The 21,096-nt window shown below is 48.0% G+C and overlaps 1 protein-coding gene across 6 annotated transcripts in view; it reads right to left on the bottom strand.

Moving 5' to 3' along the window:
* SHD (Src homology 2 domain containing transforming protein D) overlaps positions 1–21,096 on the bottom strand; it is a 56,701-nt gene that overhangs the window by 8,683 nt on the left and 26,922 nt on the right. For 4 of the 6 annotated variants that reach the window (XM_053292493.1, XM_053292492.1, XM_053292490.1 and 1 more), the window contains exons 3-6: positions 14,543–14,672; positions 12,804–13,031; positions 6,336–6,419; positions 1,949–2,132 (exon numbers count right to left, since the gene is read on the bottom strand). In XM_053292493.1, coding sequence (XP_053148468.1) covers positions 1,949–2,132; positions 6,336–6,419; positions 12,804–13,031; positions 14,543–14,672 — 626 coding nt within the window. The remainder of the gene's footprint in view (positions 1–1,948; positions 2,133–6,335; positions 6,420–12,803; positions 13,032–14,542; positions 14,673–21,096) is intronic. The other 2 variants (XM_053292494.1, XM_053292495.1) reach the window with 2 other exon arrangements.

The raw sequence follows: 21,096 nt of genomic DNA, 5'->3' as shown, positions 1-21,096 counted from the left end.
TGAAGACTTATGGGAGATATGAGAGCAGTCTTCAAATATCGGAAGAGTAGCACATAGGAGAAGGAACAGACTGGTTCTCTGTCACTGCTGAAGGCAGGTCTAGAACCAGTGGGAGGAAAGAAGAAGCCGATTCAGGTGAGACGTTAGGAGGTATTTCTTGGTGGTAAGAGTAATGCCTAGTGGTGGTAAGAGTAGAAGCCTAGTCCACATGCCATAAAGTATCAGCTGGTTGTCACTTTCTGAAAGGCATTGGTAGACCAATATGTTTTGGTGTGATGGTAAGGCTTAGAGGGAGGGCTAGGCCTCCCTTAGAGCAACTCCCTTAGAGGGTCTTTTCTTAAAAAAAAGGGGGGGGAGCCCAGGAAGTTCAAATCAAGGGAGCAATCCAGAGCACGGGGCAAGGATTTCTGGCTCAGCCACCAGCGCACTTTCCAGATTACACCCTGCAACGGGGTCATGGCGGATCTCTGAAGTGTGCTTCCACACTTCCTGCGTTGTGACACCGCAGTCTCTACGCGGACAGCAGGGTGCCGCTCACATTCCCAACGCCTTGTTTCGAATTTAATCGCTGCAATCTAGAGCTAGGACGTCGTATATCCGGTGTAAGGAAGTTGCTGCTTTTTCGGGTTGTGTGTTTCCACAGGACTGCTCCCCCTGCTGTTTACGTTTTGAATGAGACTTGCCTGAACGGAGGCATTTTGCTGCTGTTGAGCAGCTAGTCTGGAAAGCGGCCTGCTTTAGTTTGTCTGTTAGTCTGCCTCAGGAGGGCCCTGAGGAAGTAGCAGGCTGAGCTGCTGGGGACATGGGAAGGCCACAGCCTGTGAGTAATAAGTTAGGACCAAGTCAGTTAGACATGCGAGGGAAGTAATTTTTCTTTTCTGATTGCTTGCAATTTGCGTTGCCAGGTTCATGAAAACTTTCTCTTACAACCTGTTTTATGAAAAGACCATTGATCTTATTGCACACCTTTTTCTTTTAATCTAATAACAAACCATGGTTGGTGAAGTGTGATTGATCGATGAAGTGCCATCCAGTTGGTGTAGACAATTAGCGACCACATAGATAGATTCTTTCCAGGATGATCTGTCTTCAACTTGGCCTTTAAGGTCTCTAAGCGGTGCATTCATTGCTGTCGTCAGCGAGTCCATCCACCTTGCTTCTGCTCGTCATCTTCTTCTCTTGCCTTCAGCTTTTCCCAGCATTATGGACTTCTCAAGGGAGCTGGTTCTTCGCAGAACGTGTCCCAAGTATGATAGTTTGAGCCTGGTCATTTGTGCCTCAAGTGAAAATTCTGGATTAATTTGTTCGATTATGATGATGATGATTTATTACATTTATAAACTGCCCCATCCAGAGGCTCTGGGCGGTGTACAATTTTTAAAAAGACATAGAAACACACAATTCAAAACACAGTGCTAAAAACAATATAAAAACAATTCAAAAACAATTAAAACCATTTTGATCCATCGGTTTGTTTCCCTGGCTGTCTATAGTATCCTCAAAAGTCTTCTCCAGCACCAAAGTTCAAAAGCGTCAATGCTTTTTCTATCTTGCTTCTTCAAAGTCCATCTTTCACATCCATAGAGTGTCACAGGAAAGTGTGTCACAGTGAAGTATGCTGCTCTTCATTTGGGGTCTGCCTTAATCACATGACTCTGGAGGCCTAGGATGGCTTGGCCCCTTCTAGGCAGGGCTTCGCCCCTTTACCCCACTAGGAACCTGATAAGGAGAGTGGGTTTTCCTACATCCACTTTCCCTAAAATTGGTGGTGGCAGCCTACTTTGAATCCCTTACGGATAAGGAATCAACCCCAGTGAACTCCCATCGCCCCTGGCTCTGGTAGGAGTCATAGCAGTTTCACATAGTGGTTGTGACTTGCTGACCCATTGTTTCAATACACACACACACACACTGTCATGCACCCCTCTCAGATGCCCCCTTTACTTACGCCTGCTGATCCAGCGGCAAGGAGGGATCCACGCACTCAGCGATGGGTAAGCTGTGCTCAGGACTTTGTGACCGGCTGAACTTGGAACTCCCGGTTAGGTGCTTTGGCTGGTGCCAACGCTCTTTGTGTGCGGAAGACAAGGAGGCCGAGGAGGTTCGTTCCCACTCAGGGGTCTCAAACTGCACTGTGAGGGGAGGAGAGGGAAAGGAAGGGACCGAAGAGTGAGGGTGCCATTAGAAAGGGTGGAGGGTTGGGCGCTAGACAGAGACCACCCAAAATGATGGATAGGAATCTAAATAGCAACCCTGCCCTGCCACACACGGTAGAAACATACACCAAATAATCATCCTGTTTAAGGCCAAGGCAATGCTTCTGCAGGGATCTGGGACGGGCAGCTCCAAGAGGAAAGGGGATTAGGATTAGCTCCAAGCAGGCAATCAAGAGAGCTGGATGCAGTAGCAGGAGATGAACGTTGCTCCAGCAGATGTCTGGAGCTGACTGCCAGTTTTTATAGCTGCTGTCGAGGCAGAGTGGATTGGCCCTGCTCCTTCCCTTCCTTTACTACCCTTTAACAGCACCCCAAAATCTTCCATCTGAAGTAGGCTGTCATCCTTTCACCTAGGACATTTTTTTAACCACCTGCCCCATAAGCCGATCTGGACATTGTAACAGGAAAATGTTGCAACGTTGGGTCTGAAGATTGCCACAGGAAAATACTTGGCACAGTCCTCATATGTATACAGCTTTGCAAATGTTTGTTTTAAAAACTCTACTTGGGGAAAAAACCCCTACAAAATAAGATTATCCTGATTAAGCAGATAGAAAAGAAACTCGTTTGTAGTGAAGCAACTGAGAATGACTGTTCTGAGGAGAGCTAGTCTATGGGAGGATTGCTAGTCTTGTGGTAGCAAGCATGAATTATCCCCTTTGCTAAGCAGGATCTGCCCTGGTTTGCATTTGAATGGGAGACATGTGTGAGCACTGTAAGATATTCCCTTTAGGAGATGGGGCCACTCTGGGAAGAACATCTGCATGCAGAAGTTTCCAAGTTATCTCCCTGGCTTCTCCAGGATACAGCTGAGAGAGACTCCTTCCTGTAACCTTGGAGAAGCTGCTGCCAGTCTGGGTAGACAGTACAAAGCTAGACGACCAGTGTTTTGACTCGGTATAAGGCAGCTTCCTATGTGTCTATGTTACATTACTACTTTCAGCAGCAAGAAATTGATATGTTTGAATTGTTCAAATTAAACTAGGAAGGGGGGATTTGTGGCCGGGAAAGGAAACACACAGGAGCTACTGGTCCCCAGAACATGCTACGCGCCAGGCCTCTGCATGCAACCTGGCTGTCATGGAGATGAATTATGTGTGATCAGCAAGGAGGAGACACAAAGATATGTGAATGAGAGAGAGAACGTGAGGGACTGGCAGGGAAGGAAAATGCCAAGATATGGCTCTCGAGTTCATCTGAGTTCTCAATCTTTCAGGAGGAATAGATTTCTCCTGTGTGTACCTGCATGCTGAAAGAAGGTTGATAAGATTTCAGGGGCGATCATCCCCCCTGCAATCCCACCCCACAGCTCAAGTGTGGTTGCATCGATTCATGTTCAAAGAGAGCCAGCGTGGTGTAGTGGTTAGAGTGCTGGACTAGGACCTGAGAGACCTGAGTTCAACTCCCCATTCAGCCATGAGACTAGCTGGGTGACTCTGGGCCAATCACTTCTTTCTCAGCCTAGCCTACTTCACAGGGTTGTTGTGAAAGAGAAACTTAAGTATGTAGTACACCACTCTGGGCTCCTTGGAGGAAGAGTGGGACATAAATGTAATAATAATGATGATGATGATGATGATGATGATGATGTTCGGGATTTACAACCTGCCATGTATGCCTGAAGGCTTATGTCCTCTGAAGGCTTAGAAAAAGCCCACTGGCTTCCATCCAGTGAGGGGCACAGGAAGAGGATACCGGTGTTCCCTCTAACAGGGACTCCCAGATGTTGAGGACTTCAACTCCCAGAATCCCCAGCTGCCATGCCTTTTTAAAATTATTTCTTGTTTACACAGTCAGACAGGTGTTATTGACTGGTTTGTTTTATCCAGACATCGAGTCCTTCCCAAGGACCTGGGATGGCTGAATTTTATTGTCAATTGTTATAGATATCGTCGCAGAATATAGGCTGTTCCCAGTAAAGCTGCTTTTTGTAATTGGCTGATGGTGATTTCTGTGGCCCCTATGGTGTTGAGGTGCTCTTCAAGGTCTTTTGGAAATACACCCAGGGCGCCAATTACCACTGGGATTATTTTGGTCTTTTTCTGCCACAGCCTTTCAATTTCAATTTGTAGATCTTTGTATTTGGTGATTTTTTCTATTTCTTTTTCTTCTATTCTGCTATCCCCTGGTATTGCTATGTCGATTATTTTGACTTGTTTTTCTTTCTTCTCGACTACAGTGATATCTGGTGTATTGTGTGGCAGATGTTTGTCTGTTTGTAGTCGGAAGTCCCATAATATTTTTACATCTTCATTTTCTTCCACTTTTTCAATTTTATGGTCCCACCAATTTTTGGCTACAGGTAGCTTGTATTTTTTGCAGATGTTCCAGTGTATCATCCCTGCTACTTTGTCATGCCTTTGTTTGTAGTCAGTCTGTGCGATCTTTTTACAACAGCTGATTAGGTGGTCCACGGTTTCATCTGCTTCTTTACAAAGGCGGCACTTGCTGTTTGTGGTTGATTTTTTGACTTTTGCTCTTATTGCATTGGTTCTTAGTGCCTGTCCTTGTGCAGCCAGTATTAAACCCTCAGTTTCTTTCTTCAAGTTGCCATTCTTAAGCCATTGCCAGGTCTTGGTGATGTCTGATTTTCCACTTATATTGTGCAAATATTGACCATGCAGGGGCTTATTTCTCCATTTTTCTGCTCGGTTCTTGACTTGTTCTTTCTTGTAGGCCTGCTTTCTTTCATTTGTGTTGAATAGTTTCGCGTTATTGACCATTTGAAGTGCATCTTCTTCACTGTCCTTGATATATTCTTCAAGGCCTCTTTTCTCCTCCTCTACTGTTTGATGGACTTGCAGCATTCCTCTTCCACCTGAGCTGCGAGGGAGATATAGCCTATCTGCATCACTGCAGGGGTGCAGAGCATGATTGATGGTCATGATTTTCCTGATCTTACGATCTAGTGTCTCTAGCTCTGCCTGGGTCCAGTCTATTATTCCTGCAGTGTATCTGATAACAGGTATAGCCCAGGTGTTTATGGCTTGTATGGTGTTCTCGCCATTGAGTTTGGACTTGAGGATTTTTCTAACTCTCCTGATGTATTCACTTCCAATTTTTCTTTTAACTTCAGTGTGTGCGATGTTATCAGCCTGGAGAATGCCCAAGTATTTGTAAGGTTCTTTCTCTTCCAGGTTCTTGATCTTGCTTCTTCTTCTTCTTCTTCTTCTTCTTCTTATTATTATTATTATTATTATTATTATTATTATTATTATTAACAACATTTATATCCCGCTCTTCCTCCAAGGAGCCCAGAGCGGTGTACTACATACTTAGGTTTCTCCTCATAACAACCCTGTGAAGTAGGTTTTGCTTGGGGATTCTGTCAATTGTAGTCAACAACATCTGGAAGGGAGTTAGAGGGAGCACTGGAGGCGACCCAGTCGTTGTGCCCAATTCTCTCCTCTTCCTGGGCTCTCTTAGGACGTCCACAAATGGAATGTGTGTTCCCTGCCCCCACTGTGGGAAGCAGATACATAAAAACAGGGCACATATATTTCCTCAAGAAGAAAATTCAATCCAAATAAACCTCAAAAGTCAACGCTGATCTGGTCCATGTCCAGGCTCAGGTTTTCTTCAGAACCATGACTCAGTTCTTTTAGAAGTACAACGGGATTTTCAATTTTTGTACATAGGCTTACATTCTGTATGTTCCTATCTACAGGGGCCCATGTGTTGCCACCATTTCTAGAGTCAAGGCTGGCCTACTTGAGGCACTCCAGCTGTTAGATTGCAACCGCATCAGTGGATGATGGGAGCTGTAGTCCAACAACAGCTGAAGAGCCTCAGGTTGGTCAGCCCTGCTCTGTGCCTTTTGCAGCTGCATGATGTATGGACATTCAACAGGTGCAGCTGGTGCCTCAGATGGAGATGTACTGATGGGGGATAGCACACTTCTGGAATTTCTGCCTGTCACTTCTTTAAACCTCTCTCTATAAAACAGACAGCAACTCTGCCACCACCCCAAGCTGGAAGCAAGTAACTGCAGCTCCAGAAAAGGACACCATAACCAGGTCCCATGACCTCAAGAAGGAAAACGGGGAGAAGAAGATTCCAGAAGGGCGAAGGCAGATTGATGGCAAACTGAGAAAGGGGAGGGTTAAAACAAGACATCACCTTCTGGATCTAGGGCTTCCTCTGTCCCTGTGAGTTGTCCTACCGGCGGTGGCCAAGGCAACACCTTAGTCTCCTTAATGTCTACTGCAGTGGGAGGGGGCATTGTGGAGAAGGGGAGGGGTGGAAGATCATGGAAAGGGAGGGGGAATGAAGAGAGGAGAGGAGATTGTGGGAAGGGAAAGAGGAGAGGAGAAGAGAGGTGAGATCATGGGAAGGAAGAGAGAAGTGGCAATTGTGGGAATGGAAAGAGGAGAGGAGAGAACAGATAGTGGGAAGGGAAAGAGGAGAGGAGAAGAGAGGAGAGGAGATTGTGGGAAGGGAGGGAGGAGAGAGGAGGGGAAAGGAGAGGAGAGGAGAGGGTGAGGTAATGGGAAGGAAGAGAGAAGAGGCAATTGTGGGAATGGAAAGAGGAGAGGAGAGAACAGATAGTGGGAAGGGAAAGGGGAGAGGAGAAGAGAGGAGATTGTGGGAAGGAAAAGAGGAGAGGGGAGGGGAAAGGAGAGGAGAGGGTGAAATCATGGGAAATAAGAGAGGAGGCAATTGCAGGAAGGAAAAGAGGAGAGGAGAGAACAGATAGTGAGAAGGGAAAGGGGAGGGGAGAAGAGATTGTGGGAAGGGAAGGAGGAGAGCAGAGGGGAAAGGAGAGGAGAGAAGAGGGTGAGATATGCGAAAGAAGAGAGAAGAGATTGTGGGAAGGGAGAGAGGAGAAGGGAGATTGTGGAAAGGAGAAAGGGGAGGGGAGGGTGAGATCATGGGAAGGAAGAGAGAAAAGGAGATAGTGGGAAGGGAGAGAAGAGAGGAGAGATAGTGGGAAGGGAAGGAGGAGAGGAGATAGTGGAAAGGGAAAGAGGGGAGGGAAGAGGAGAGGGGAAAGGAGAAGACAGGGTGAGATCATGGGAAGGAATAGAAAAGAGGAGATTGTGGGAAGGGAAAGAGAGGGGAGAGAGCAGATCATGGGATGGAACAGGAGAGGTAGAGGACAATGGTGAGGAAAGTACAGAAGAGGAGACAGGAGAGGAAATGAGAGTGGGAAAGGGAAGAGGAAGACAAAACAAACATGATAAAAAAGAAAAGACCAAATGACAGACAGACAAGGGAAGACAGGCAACAGTCCCCAACCCTCCCCCTCCCCCAGCTGCACAGTGGCTACTTAGCCCCCACAGTCTGCAGTCCACAGGTCCAATTGGGCATTTGGAGTGAGATGGAGGGGGAGCTCTCCCCCGTCACTGTGTCTCTCCTGCTGAAGTCCAGTCGAACCCAGTGCATGACAGGATGACATCAAACAGAACCTTGCCCCAACATGCATAATAGGCTAGCTGGAGGGGGGCGGAGCACAGCCCGATATCAGAATGATGCTACTCCAGACATTACTAGGAAGAAGTAAGGACAAGATGTGGTCTTGATTTTAAACCCTACAGTAGAAAGGGGGGTCTCGATGGCCAAATGACGCTGCGCAGAATTCCCCAGCTTTATGGATAAAACTATCGTGCCCACAGTCATTTTCACACTCTGGCTAGGATACCATAAGTATGTAAGAACTGCCTTGCTGGATGAGACCATGGTTGCATGCAATCCAAGACACATGCAGAGGTGTGACAGGCAGCCTGCTCTGAGGATAATTCTGCTGTGATTGCCTGATCCAGTAACACCCAACACAGACAGAACAGAATGGGAGAAGAGCTGGTCTTATGGTAGCAGGGTAGCTGGTCTTTGCTAAGCAGGGTCTGCCCTGGTTGCATTCAAATGGGAGACTGCATATGAGCACTGTAAGACATTCCACTTAGGGGATGGGGCCACTCTGGGAAGAGCATCTGCCTGCTTACCTGAATAAGGTTCTAAGTTCCCTCCCTGGCACCTCCAGATAGGGTTGAGAGAGACTCCTGCTGGCAACCTTGGAGAAGCTGCTGCCAGTCTGTGCATACAATACTGAACTAGATGGACCAAGTGTCTGACTCAGTAGAAGGCAGCTTCCTATGTTGCTATGTTCCTGTGTACTCACTCCTAGCGCCAACTGATTGGAAGGAGGCCAGACTAGAACAGGGCATCATACAGACACAGAACAAGCAGCCACTGTTATGGGCAGGTGCTTTGAGCTCTTGGGACCTCCCCCACTGCTGAGGCATTTCTTTTGCCTTCTAGAAACTCATTTGGCTTCCCTTGAAAATGTTTTCTGTGCTGAGCAGCAGGGTTGGACTAGAAGACCTCTGAGATCCCCTCCCACCTGTCCCTGTTGAACCCAGTACAGCTTATTTCCAGTGCCTCTTGCCTGTGTCTCTCTTGGATTTCTTTTTAGACTGTGAGCCCTTTGGGGAAAGGGAACCAGCTGGTTCTTTCGCTCATGCCCTCTCCGTCCCCAGCACAGCATCCCTCCAGTGGCTGTTGCTGGTGTCTATCTTATGGTTCTTTTTTAGATTGTGAGTCCTTTGGGGACAGGGAGCCATTTTAAAAACATTATGTATACATACATACATACATACATACATACATACATACCTATGTAAACTGCTTTGGGAACTTTTGATGAAAAGCAATATAGAGATATTCGTAATACTTTGAGAACCTTTTTGTTGAAATGTATTCTATAGATATTCCTAATCATAAAGTTGTGCCGACAAGTCGGTGTTGACTCCTGGCGCCCACAGAGCCCTGTGGTTTTCTTTAGCAGAATACAGGAGGGGTTTACCATTGCCTCCTCCCATGCAGTATGAGATGATGCCTTTCAGCACTTTTTTCTATTGCTGCTGCCCGATATCGGAGTTTCCCATATTCTGGGAAACACACCAGCAGGGATTCAAACCAACAGCCTCCTGCCCTCTAGTCAGGTTACTTCCCCACCGTGCCTTTAGGTGGTATTCCTCATCATAGATAATAAGAATTCCCCTTTTTTTCAAAAGGCCAAGGCCAACTCCAGTGCCCTGAGCTCACAATTTGGGGATTTCTGTCCTAGTCAGATGGAGTGAGGATGAGGAAGATAAATGGTCACTTGCAAAGGGTCAATGATGGGGAAGTAAATGAGCAGGGCAGGGGAGACAAATCCAGCCCACTGCTTCCAGAGAAGCAACTCCCCACAGTGTGCTTGCAGTGGCTTTGTAAACCAACTGTTGGTCTTGTTCTGTGCAGGAGTCTTACTCCTGATTCCAAATCCGCAGCGGGGCAGGGAACGGCAGTAGCATTCTCCCAGCTGCTCAGGGCCTTGAATGCATTCACATCCTGGTGCTCCAATACATGGCCCGTTTTTTTGGTTTTTTTTGTTTTGCAAACAGTGCTTTATGTGGGCTCATTCACCCTTGGGGCTTTGTGTCAATCTTTGTGTGGGGCGAACCCCAAAGGCAACTGGTTAACCAGGTGGAAAGGGATCTTGTTATTCAGTGGGGTGGGGCGGGGCGGGGAGAGGAGAGAGCTGCTGAGATCCCCACCCCCCATAAGATCAGCTGCTCCACGGCTGTCTTCAGGGGCTGACCCGAAAGGGTGGCGCCCGCTGGACCCAGATGCCCCCTGCGCCGATTACTTTATTAACTGATGTTTATGCTTGCCTGAGCAAAATCGATCACGGTGATAAAGTCGCAATGGGGGGAAAGAGGGGAGGGAAGAAGCCAGGGACAGAGAGGAGAGGCAGGGAAGGAGGGAGGGAAAAGATGGGCATGGATTTCAATGGATGCTTCTGAAATGAAGAGAGATGTGCAGGAGGCAGAGAGGAGAGTGCCAGATTTCTTGCTGGGCAAGGCCAGCTCAGGAGGAAGGCCAGACTGGATCTTTTCTGAGCATCAGCAAAGCCATGGTGGCCTAAGGGATTACAGCACAACATACTGCCCTGCCTCACATCCCTGGTGGGGCCAGCCCCCTTGCAAGCTTGGAAAGTGGCACAGGAGACAGGGAGGAGGGGAAGTTCCCAGCAGCCTCTTCTCTCCTTGTGCTTCTTGCAAGCTTGACAAGATGTGTGAGGTTGCAAGCTTGCAAGGGTCTGCTCAGTCAGAAGAGCTGCTCCGATGGCGGCGGGGGCGGGCGGCATCTTGCCAACCTGCTGGCATTCCAAGAATCTGCCACCTGAGGCAACAGTGTCACCTTGCCTCATGAAAGGCCGCCCCTCAGCAGAGTGCCTCATTAGCCCAACAGGACGGCTGCTCCCTCCTTCAACACAGCACCCAAGGAAGGCAGCGATGGGGTGCACTAGAAAAACAATGCACACTTCATTATGTTACTCCTAGTTTTCATGAGTCAAAACATGGAGCCAGTGTGGGGTAGTGGTTAGAGTGCTGGACTAGGACCGGGGAGACCCGAGTTCAAATCCCCATTCAGCCATGAGACTAGCTGGGTGACTCTGGGCCAGTCACTTCTCTCTCAGCCTAATCTACTTCACAGGGTTGTTGTGAGGAGAAACTGAAGTATGTAGTACACCGCTCTAGGCTCCTTGGAGGAAGAGCGGGATATAAATGTAAAAATTATAAAATAATAATAATAGCACCTCAACACCATAGGGGCCACAGAAATCACCATCAGCCAATTACAAAAAGCAACTTTACTGGGAACAGCCTATATTCTGCGACTATATCTATAACAACAGCAACAACATTGACAACAAAATTCAACCATCCCAGGTCCTTGGGAAGGACTCGATGTCTGGATAAAACAAACCAGTCAATAACTCCTGTCTGACTGTGTAAATAAACAAACAAATAAATAAATAATAAAACCGCATTTTTTTATTAAGAACCCCTGGTGGCGCAGTGGTAAAACTGCCGCCCTGTAACCAGAAGGTTACAAGTTCGATCCTGACCAGGGGCTCAAGGTTGACTCAGCCTTCCATCCTTCCGAGGTCGGTAAAATGAGTACCCAGAATGTTGGGGGGCAATATGCTAAATCATTGTAAACCGCTTAGAGAGCTCTGGCTATAGAGCGGTATATAAATGTAAGTGCTATTGCTATTGTTATTCACGTAAACACATGAATGAGCTGAGTTGCTTATATGTGAGTGACTAACTAACTAAACATGAGTTTTATTACTTATATTATTATTATATTATTATATGTTAGCACTGCCATAGTTTAATAATGTTATCCCTATTCATTTTGGGGGCTGGTCCTTTTTCTGGAAAAATCAATGTTTAAAAGGAGTAGAAGTCTTTCAGCAGCAGCTTTGGGCAGCTGTCTTCCCACAATGCCTTGCAATGCCATTTGTCTTCCCACAATGCCCTGAAACTGCTACATCTGAAACTTTTTTTGTGGCGGTGGGGGGGAGGAAATAAGCGTTACCAGGAAACCATCACGGAAAGTTCTGTCTCTCCTTTTCAACTTCGTGTTTTGTTTTTAAAAAGAGGGGAACAAGAAGTACATTGCAGGGAATGGTCTGAGAAACCAGGACAGAGCTAAGAACTAAGGAGCAGGATGGATTTAGGAGTGGAGAGGTAATAAAGGAAGGGAAGTGGGAGCCCAGGAAAAACATTGCAGAGCATCGGCAGGGAAGGAGGCAATATTGGGAATATGGGAAGAGAAGTGAAGGAGGCAGGAACAGATGTAGGGAGGGACCTGATCTGATTTCAACTCAATCCCAGGCTGCAAACGTCTAGTGGAAACATTTTCATAGTTTCTGGTGCATTTAGTTAGCCATGACATTTTTCTATCCAACACTGGGAAAATGTGAGAATGTAGGTTTACCTGAGGTTCTCCAGCTGTTGCTGGACTACAACACCCATCACCCCCTGCTGTGAACCTTTCAGGAGATGATGGGAGTTGTAGTCCAACGATCGCCAGAGAGCCTTGAACTAGCCACCCTGATTTAAAGAACGATGACTCCACTTCTCAAACCCTGGGTGCTGGATGAAGAAAAACTGTTGGGGATTTTTAATTTCAACTCATTCTCTCCCTCACACCCCTCCTTCACCTAACAAGGTCTGTATGTACTACAATACTTTATTTATAACACACACACACACACACACACACACACACACACACCTCTAAAATGATTTATGTACCCAGTAAATGTTCACACTCTCTTTTAGCAGGTCTGATGCAATCTGAAACTGTTATTCCTCTTCATAATTTATTCCAGTTTTGCTAATGAGGGGAGAAGAGGGAATCAATGCAGGACACTGTAGTCCCACCCTGTGAGATTTCAGCCAGACTTACCTATGCGCGTTCAATTATATCTCTACAACCATAAGGACTAGAATTTTGCCCAGTAAATAAAATAAGCTGAATTCAACAGCGCAATGCAACGCTTAGTGCTTTCTCTATGGTACCTGCGGAATCTCTGCACACACCTAGCGCTTGGCTTTCAACGTGGTTCCCAATGCTCTCCCAAGGACTAGAAACTTGTGATTCTTGCAAAGCTGTTTGCATCAAGCATCACATTCTCTGTGGTCCACCCCTCCCCACTCTCCAGCAATCATGGCATGCACACTGTCCTGCCTGAGAACTGCCGTCCTTGGATCCCCTACTCTCAGGAAGACCAGCACTTTGGAATCTCACCTGCAAAAGCCCGAGAGATGTGATTCTTCTTCCACTCCCAGGGCTGGTCATATTCATCTGCCGGCCGCTCGTCATCCTGGGGCAGGCGGCTCTCCCGGGGCTTGCTGGAGGTGGGACCCTCCGGGTCAACCTCAGCTTCCTTCTCCTCGTAAGGGGTGTCATAGAGCTGCAACCCTTTCCGGGACTTTTTCACCTTTCGCTCATCCCAGTCACTTTTGCGCTGGAGGTCTGGAAAGCAGGCCAGGAAGTTTGGACATGAGGATGTAGACAGTCAACATTGTGATTTTTTAAAATAATAATAATGGAAAGGGAAAGTAAACCCCTGCTAACTGAGCAAAGAGGCACCTTTTAAAAGTGGTGATTCTCTTTATTTAGCAGGGGGAGAGCAACTGGCCCTCTCCAGCCCCAGCACAGCATCCCTCCAGTGGCTGTTGCTGGTGTCTCTCTTAGGATTCTTTTTTAGATTGTGAGCCCTTTGGGGACTGGGAACCATAATATAATATAATATAATATAATATAATATAATATAATATAATATAATATAATATAATATAATATTTATTTGAAACATTTAATATACCGCCCACTCCAAAGACTCTGGGAGGTGCACAAAAACATGCAAACAAGGCAACATTAAAATTACATTCTAAATTAAAAACATACTAACAAAAAACAAATATAATATAATATAATATAAATATAATATTAATTTCTATGTAAACCACTTTGGGAACTTTTGTTGAAAAGCAGCATATAAATATTTGCCGTATTCATATTCAATAGTAAACATTTATCTAAATATATTTATTATTATTACTATTAAGATATAAGGTGTGTCCCACCTTTCCAAATAATACTAATGAGGAGGAGGAGGTGGCGGTGGTGGCTGGATGGCCATCTGTTAGGGATACTCTAGCTAGATTCCTGCACTGAGCAAAGGGTTGGACTAGAAGACCTCTAAAGGCCCTTCCCATTCTAACATTCTATCATTTTATGATTAAGAACAAATTATGATGATGATGGTGATAAGGCCAAGTACAAACCTGATAAAATAGATCAAATCAAATGTTATAATCTAGGCAACTACATATTTTTGTGATCTCAGTTCAATGAATTGGTGATGAGCTGTGGATAGGGGGTGCATTTCCCACCCACCCCTTCCCCACCCACCCATGATGACTGTTCCTGCTGCCCCACAAGGAATGGGGACACGCTAAGTTAAGTTCTGTTTTTATTCAGACCTCCCTCTGGCTTCTGGGATGTCAGTAACCAATGCAAGCAACATTTCAAGCATATCATTGCATCCATGAGGACTAGAACCTTATTTATTTAACATTCATTTCACATATTTGTATACCGCCCAAAACGCAAGTCTCTGGGCGGTTTACAACAAAACAATAAAAACAACAAATAAAAAGGTTCAAACATTACAACAACTTAAAATTTAAAATGTCAAAACTATTAAAAATCATCAGACTATTTAAACAGTATCTCACTGCAAGCCTGGGTGAACAAACCTGGAGCTGTGTTGGTCAATGACAGCTGTGATTTCTCCAAATACTGAATTCTGCACCCAGTGCAATATGCGCTACTCGTGAAGAACAGCAGCGAACACACAGCCCTGGCTATTTCTGGAGCCACCTCTGCCTTGAGGTTCTAAAAACCGACTGACACTGCCTGGCATCAGCTCGCCTCTTCTCCCTCCTGCCGTGCCCAGAACCTAGGCACATCTCACTCACCAGCCACCACTTTCTGTGCATCGTAGGGTTCCATATATCCGTTGTTTTCCTGCCCCACGTCCTCATCCGCATCTTCTTTGGGCTCCCGATGGGCATCGAAGGGGTCTGAGTACTCACTTTCTCCGGGGGGCTACAGACAAGAAAGCAGCCACAGTGAAGGACTTACTTTCCAGCGTTCTGACCCACAGGTTTGCAATGTATGAAAATACAATTTTAAATCCCCTCTTACACCCCCTCCATTCTGGAAACCTGCCCCAGAGCCTTCTCAGCTCCATCGTAGTCTCTCCAAAGGGACGATGTCCTTAAGCATCACTCTTTGGGAGTTGGGGTCTCCCAGACCCCTTAAATCTCCCAGGAACCAAACCAGAGAGGAATCAGGTTGTCTTCTGCTTCAGACACGTTCTGTGGGTAAACCTGGAATGACTATAGCCTGTATGGCGTCAACTCGCTTCCTCCCACTGTTACAGAACTATAGGTTACAAGTAGGGGCCCACAACAAAATGAACAAAATGTTGCAGTATATCCCGGGTGTGTGTTGGGCGGGTGGGGGTGTGTGTGAGTGTTGTGTGTTTATTGTGCGGTAGTGTGATTCTATGAATGATAAGGAAGCAGATTCTGGCTAGACAGTAGGAAGAATCTCCTAGCTGCAAGAGCTGTGGGACAGTGGAACAGTCTGCCTCATGCTGTGGAGAGCTCCTCCACTGGAGGCTTTCAGCCAGAGGGCAGCCATTTGTTGGGGATGCTGTTGCAGATTCCTGCACTGATCTGGGGTTGGACTAGAGGACCTCCCGGGTCCCGTCCAGCTCTGACATTCTATGGCTCTATGCACAGCTTCGCTTTAAGGGGCATGGGGGACAGGCGGTGAAGCTGCCCTCCCAGGTGCTAAACCAAGGCCAGCTCTTCTTGGGCGATGAGACCAAGCGTCATCCCCGCAGGAGGCGTTTGGACTCCAGGTGGCTTTTCTGAAGCGGAGCCATTTCCCAGTCAGCCCGAATCCCCAGTGATTTGTCCTTGAGTGCAACCAGTATGTGTGTGTGTGTGTGTGTGTATAATTCCCCTGTTGCGATGCTCGCCTTTTGCTGACAACAGGACATCTGCAACAAGGTTGAGCGCGCTTTCCCGCTCTCCCCTTTGCGGCCTAGCACTGCCTCCCCGGAGGGTTCCCCTCCCTCCCTTGCGTCTCCCCTTCTTTCGCACTAATTGCTGCCGTCCCCCCCCTCCCGTGGCGCATTAGATGCGCTCAAACAGCCCGCAGAGAGGAAATGTTTTGAGAAGCCGCAGGAAAGCAGACAAGAAGACAGGCGTATGGAAATCAGCGATCAGCCTCTCCTCTAAGCAATTACCCTGTTTCTAGCCTCTGGTGCTTGCCAGTTGAGTGGCGCAGAAAGGTGCTCGATTGACTGGGGGCGGCGGGGGGGGAGTGCGTTCCCCGCCTGCGCTCTGGCGCCTGATGCGCAGTGTTTAGACTGCAAAATGACATCCCGATTGTTCTTCGCGACGCGGCTCCTGGAACAGAGAGGCCTCCTCGCCGACACACTGGCGAGCGATTCTGTCGGAGTCAAACACTCCAGTACAAGCTGAAACAGACCGAGGAAGGTTCAAAACGAGGTATTCTCTAGGGCTCGCGCTCGCTCAAAGAGATCGCAGTCAATTAATCCTACCAGCTTCAATGGACTAATTAATTAAACGGCACACATTTGCATATAAATAAAACAACCGTTCTGAAAGAAAGTGGATTTGTTTTTAGATGAGGCATGCATGGATCACAGCAGGTTTAATCTCAGAAGAGGCATTCCCTTCCGTGCGGAAGAGAAAGAAGAAACTCTCTTTTTAAGATGGTGTTACAAAGAAGCATTCCCTCCAGTCTGAGCTAAGAGGGATCCCTCTTTGAAGATGGTATTAAAGAGGTATTCCCTTCCAAGATGATGTTACAAAAAGCATTCCCTTCACTGTGGAAGAAGAGGAATGTCTCTTCTAAGATGGTATTACAAGAGGCATTTCCTCCAGTGTGGGAGAGGAGGAATGCCTCTTCCAAGGTGGCAATAACAAGAGATATTCCTTTCTAAGATGATGTTACAGGAAGTATTCCCTCTAGTGTGGGAGAGGAGGAATGCATCTTCTAAGATGGTATGACTAGAAGCATTCCATCTCACGTGAAAGCAATCTTCTAATATGATATTACAAGAGGCATTCCCGCTAGTGTGAGAAAAGAAAAATGCCTCTTGTGAGATGATATAACGTTCCTGTCTCCGTCTTTTGCCAAAAAAGCTTAGAACACTCGTACAATGAGGACAAAGCCTTTAGAAGCAAAAGAAGACTAACGGCGGGTCACCATCTGCATGAATGGAGGTGGCCATTCCAACCTCCATCCTGGCTCATCAAATGTCAGGTTCTCTCACTAACGATAGCCTCTCTCCCACCCTGCACCATCTCTGCCATGGCCGCTGAGAACACATTCATCACAATTTACAGAAGGTGTTGCTGCTCTATTATCACTGACGAATTAACTGTTGGACACGAATCTTCTGCCGACAGTTTAATTAGAATTGGATGGCGGCGGCAAGGAGGCACCCCGCCCCCTGGACTCACAACTGTTTCCTTGTGTTATGACACACGCACATTTAGGAAGACCATTTCCTTGTGAAAGCATTTCCCCAGGGAGAAAATTCAGCTACGCATTCGGGCAGGAGATGAAGTCCTTTCCTCACACTTTCTGCAACCTTTGAGATGTGCACCATCTTCCCAGCCACAAAATGCATTGTGAGCAAGCAGAAACCTGGCCCAACTATGGTGATGTTTTGGAATTCCAAAGCAAAATTTGAAGTTTTTGAAAAGTCTGCATTCTACTTGGAGGGTTTTTCTTCTTCTTAAAGAATCCTATATATCGGTGGCTTTCACTATTTTTTGAACAGGGACCAACTTGGGCGAAAAACATAACATCCCTGCTGGATCAGGCTCAAGGCCCATCTAGTCCAGCATCCTGTTTCCCACAGTGGCCCACCAGATGCCTCTGAGAACAACAACAACAACAACGAAAGATCCTTGTTCTTGAAAGATCCTGAGAACAACAACAACAACGAAAGATCTGAGGATGAAGGTGGCAAAGCCCTTTGACTACTAGCCATTGAAAGACCTGTCCTCCATGAATTTATCTAAGCCCTCTTAGAGCCATCCAGGCTGGTGGCAGTCACCACATCCTGTGGCAGAGAATTCCATAGGTTAACTATGCATTGTGTGAAAAAGTGCTTCCTTTTGTCAGTCCTAATTTCCTGGCCATCAGCTGCATGGGGTGACCCCTGGTTCTAGTGTTAAGAGAGAGGGAGAAAATTCTCTCTCTCTCCACTCAATCAACACTATGCCTACTTTTATAGACCTCTATAATGTCTCCTCTTAGTTGTCAAACCTTCAGTATGAAAGCACTATTTTCCTTCTGTGCTGACCTCTGCACAGTCCTGCACTTTCCTCAGTGCTGGCAGGGCCCTTTAAGAGAGACGGAGCCCTCTTTTAAGAACTCTTGAAGGAAAGCCCTGAGAAAGACTACACTTCCCAGCACTCTGTGCATGCATTCCCAGATGGTGCAGGGGCTCCAGGTGGCTCCCTTTCCCTTAAAGGAGCCCCCACAGTGATGAGCAAAGCCCAGCACTGCATACTGGGAATAGTTACCTCCACGTAGTGCAGGACTGCTCAACTTCGGCCCTCCAGCCATTCTTGGACTACAGCTCCCATAATTCCCAGTCACAGCAGTCAATAGCCAGGGATTATGGGAATTGTCAGCCAACATGTGCAGGAGGGCCGAAGTTAAGCAGGCCTGACGTAATGCCAGAGGGACTGTGCAGAGAATTCCCCTTCACACAGATCCAATAAACAATCAGTCACAAAGTCACACTTAGGGTTGCTGGGCAGTTTAATAATATTGCCTATAAATATTTCAGACCATCATGTATTAAACATGATTGTTATTATGCCATGTGAGAATTCCACTCTTCAGAGAGGCATGCATGGCCCTGTCCCCTCAATTTTTATCCTCACAACAATCCTGTGAGGTACATATTAGGGACATCGGAAGCTGCCTTCTACCGAGTCAGACCCTTGGTCCATCTAGCTCAGTATTGTCTACCCTGACTGGCAGCGGCTTCTCCAAGGTTGCAGGTGGGAACAGGGGTGCACCTAGGTAATTTTGGCGCCTGGACTGACCCCGCTGCGAGGCCAGCACCTGCCATGAGGCCCCCCCACCACAAAGCCCCCCCCCCCAGCCTACTTTTGGGGCCTGCCTGCTGCTACCCCACGCCAACATCGGTGCAACGAACCTCTGGTTCCCCCCCCCCAATTTCAGCCACCACGTGTGCGGCCGAGGAGTGGCGGCAGGGGGTGAGCAGGGCAGGGCCCCCCCACTCCCACGGCGGTGGCAGGAGCAACCACTTGGCCTGTCCGCCTGGCCCAGCGCCACTTGACCGGGGAGACCCGAGTTCAAATCCCCATTCAGCCATGAGACTAGCTGGGTGACTCTGGGCCAATCACTTCTCTCTCAGCCTAACCTTCTTCACAGGGTTGTGGCCCAGACAGACAGGCCTAGTGGTCGTTCCAGCCACTGCCGAGGCCTGCTCGGCTCACCCCGCCCCCCGGATGCCACCACTCAGCACATGGCAGCTGAAATTATGAAAAAATGGAGATTCGTCACGGGGGTCAATGGCAGAGCAGGGCAGGGTGGCTGCAGGACGCCCACCCCCCGGCCATTTGGAGCCCACCCCCCAGACCTTGGAGGCCACGGACCGGGGCCCCAAGGTCCGGGGGTAAGTGAGCCTCTGGGCAGGAGTCCCTAAGAACATAAGCACAGCCCTGCGGGATCAGGCCCAAGGCCTACCTAGTCCAGCCTCCTGTTTCACACAGTGGCCCACCAGGTGCCTCTGTGGAGCCCACAGGCAAGAGCTCAGGGCATGCCCTCTCTGATCCTGTTGCTCCTATCTTGGAGATGCTGACAGAGAGGGAACGTGGAGGAGCCTTCTGCCTGCAAGCATGCATGTGCTCTTCCCAGAGCAGCCCCACCCCTTGAGGGGAATCTCTTGCGGTGCTCACACATGCAGCCTCCCATTCAAATACAAACCAGAGTGGACCCTGCTTAGCAAAGGGGGGGAAGTCATGCTTGCTACCACAAGACCTGCTCAGTTAGGCTGAGAGTCAGTGACTGATCAGTTACTCTGGGAAGAGCATAAGGTTTCAAGTTCCCTCCCTGGCTGTGGAGAGGAGAGCTGGTCTCGTGGTAGCAAGCATGACTTGTCCCCATAGCTAAGCAGGGTCTGCCCTGGTTGCATGTGAATGGGAGACTTGATGTGTGAGCACCGCAAGATATTCCCCTCAGGGGATGAAGCCGCTCTGGGAAGAGCTGAAGGTTTCAAGTTCCCTCCCTGGCTTCTCCAAGATAGGGCTGAGAGAGATTCCTGCCTGCAACCTTGGAGAAGCCACTGCCAGTCTGTGAAGACAATACTGAGCTAGATAGACCAGTGGTCTGACTCAGTATATAGCAGCTTCCTATGTTCCTATGTACTCTGAGCATTGAGAGCTGCTGGGCTGGGAGAAGGAATACTAAGTGGACCAGACCCCATTTTCCTGGGTCCACAAGGGCTGCTGACTGGAAGGAACAGCTGTGGCTCAGTGGTAGAGCATCTCCCTTGCATGCAGAAGGCCCCCAGTTCAGTCCTGCCATCTCCATGTAGGACTGGGAAAGGCCCCTGTCTGAAAATTGGGAGGGCCGATGAGCTCAACAGACCAAGGGTGTGCTTGGTATAAGGCAGATTCATGCGCAGCTTCCCAGAAGCCTCCCAACCTGGGATGTCAGGAGACACCAAAGGGCCGATAGAGTACTACTGGATAAGACAAAGCAGGGTTGGCCAGCCTGAGGCTCCCCAGCTGCGGTTGGACTACAACTCCCATCATCCCCAACCATGGTGGGGGATGATGGGAGTTGTAGTCCAGCCACAGCCGGAGAGCCTCAGGCTGGCCACACTGATATAGAGATTTTCATCTTTCCCTAGCCCCGTTCGTACTTCATGCTTAGCACATATACAGTCTGTGCACAGTGCAGAACATGCAAAGCTGTACACATTCACACATGATGTTCAGTGCCCATACAGTAGGACACTTCCTCTCTGCGCCCTGCATTCGAGGGGACCTGTACCTGGGCTCACTTTTGAAACAAACACAGGCACTGTACAGTCATTCACACAAACAGATGGACATGTGCACACAACCTGGACACCCATGCCTTCGGAATGACTGGGTTTACCCATAACTCGAAACCTACTTGTAGGGATGCGTGAATCGGCTCGATCTTGAGCCTGCTTGAGCTTGAACTGGTTTGGCTTGAGATCAAGATGAACCCTCCGGGCCAGCTTGGGCCTGGTTCGGGGTGCCAGGTACCATTAAATTTTGTAAGAAGAAAGTTTGACTGACCACTGCCGAGGGATTTGGTGGCCCCAGGGGGTGCGGGTGCTGCGGCTATGGAGGTGTGTGTCTCCAGCTGCTCCCCTCCCCCACATGCCCAACCCCCGAGTCTCCTA

The sequence above is a fragment of the Hemicordylus capensis genome, chromosome 2, assembly GCF_027244095.1.
Source record: "Hemicordylus capensis ecotype Gifberg chromosome 2, rHemCap1.1.pri, whole genome shotgun sequence".
NCBI lineage: Eukaryota > Metazoa > Chordata > Lepidosauria > Squamata > Cordylidae > Hemicordylus > Hemicordylus capensis.
This window is presented reverse-complemented; position numbering and strand designations above follow the sequence as displayed.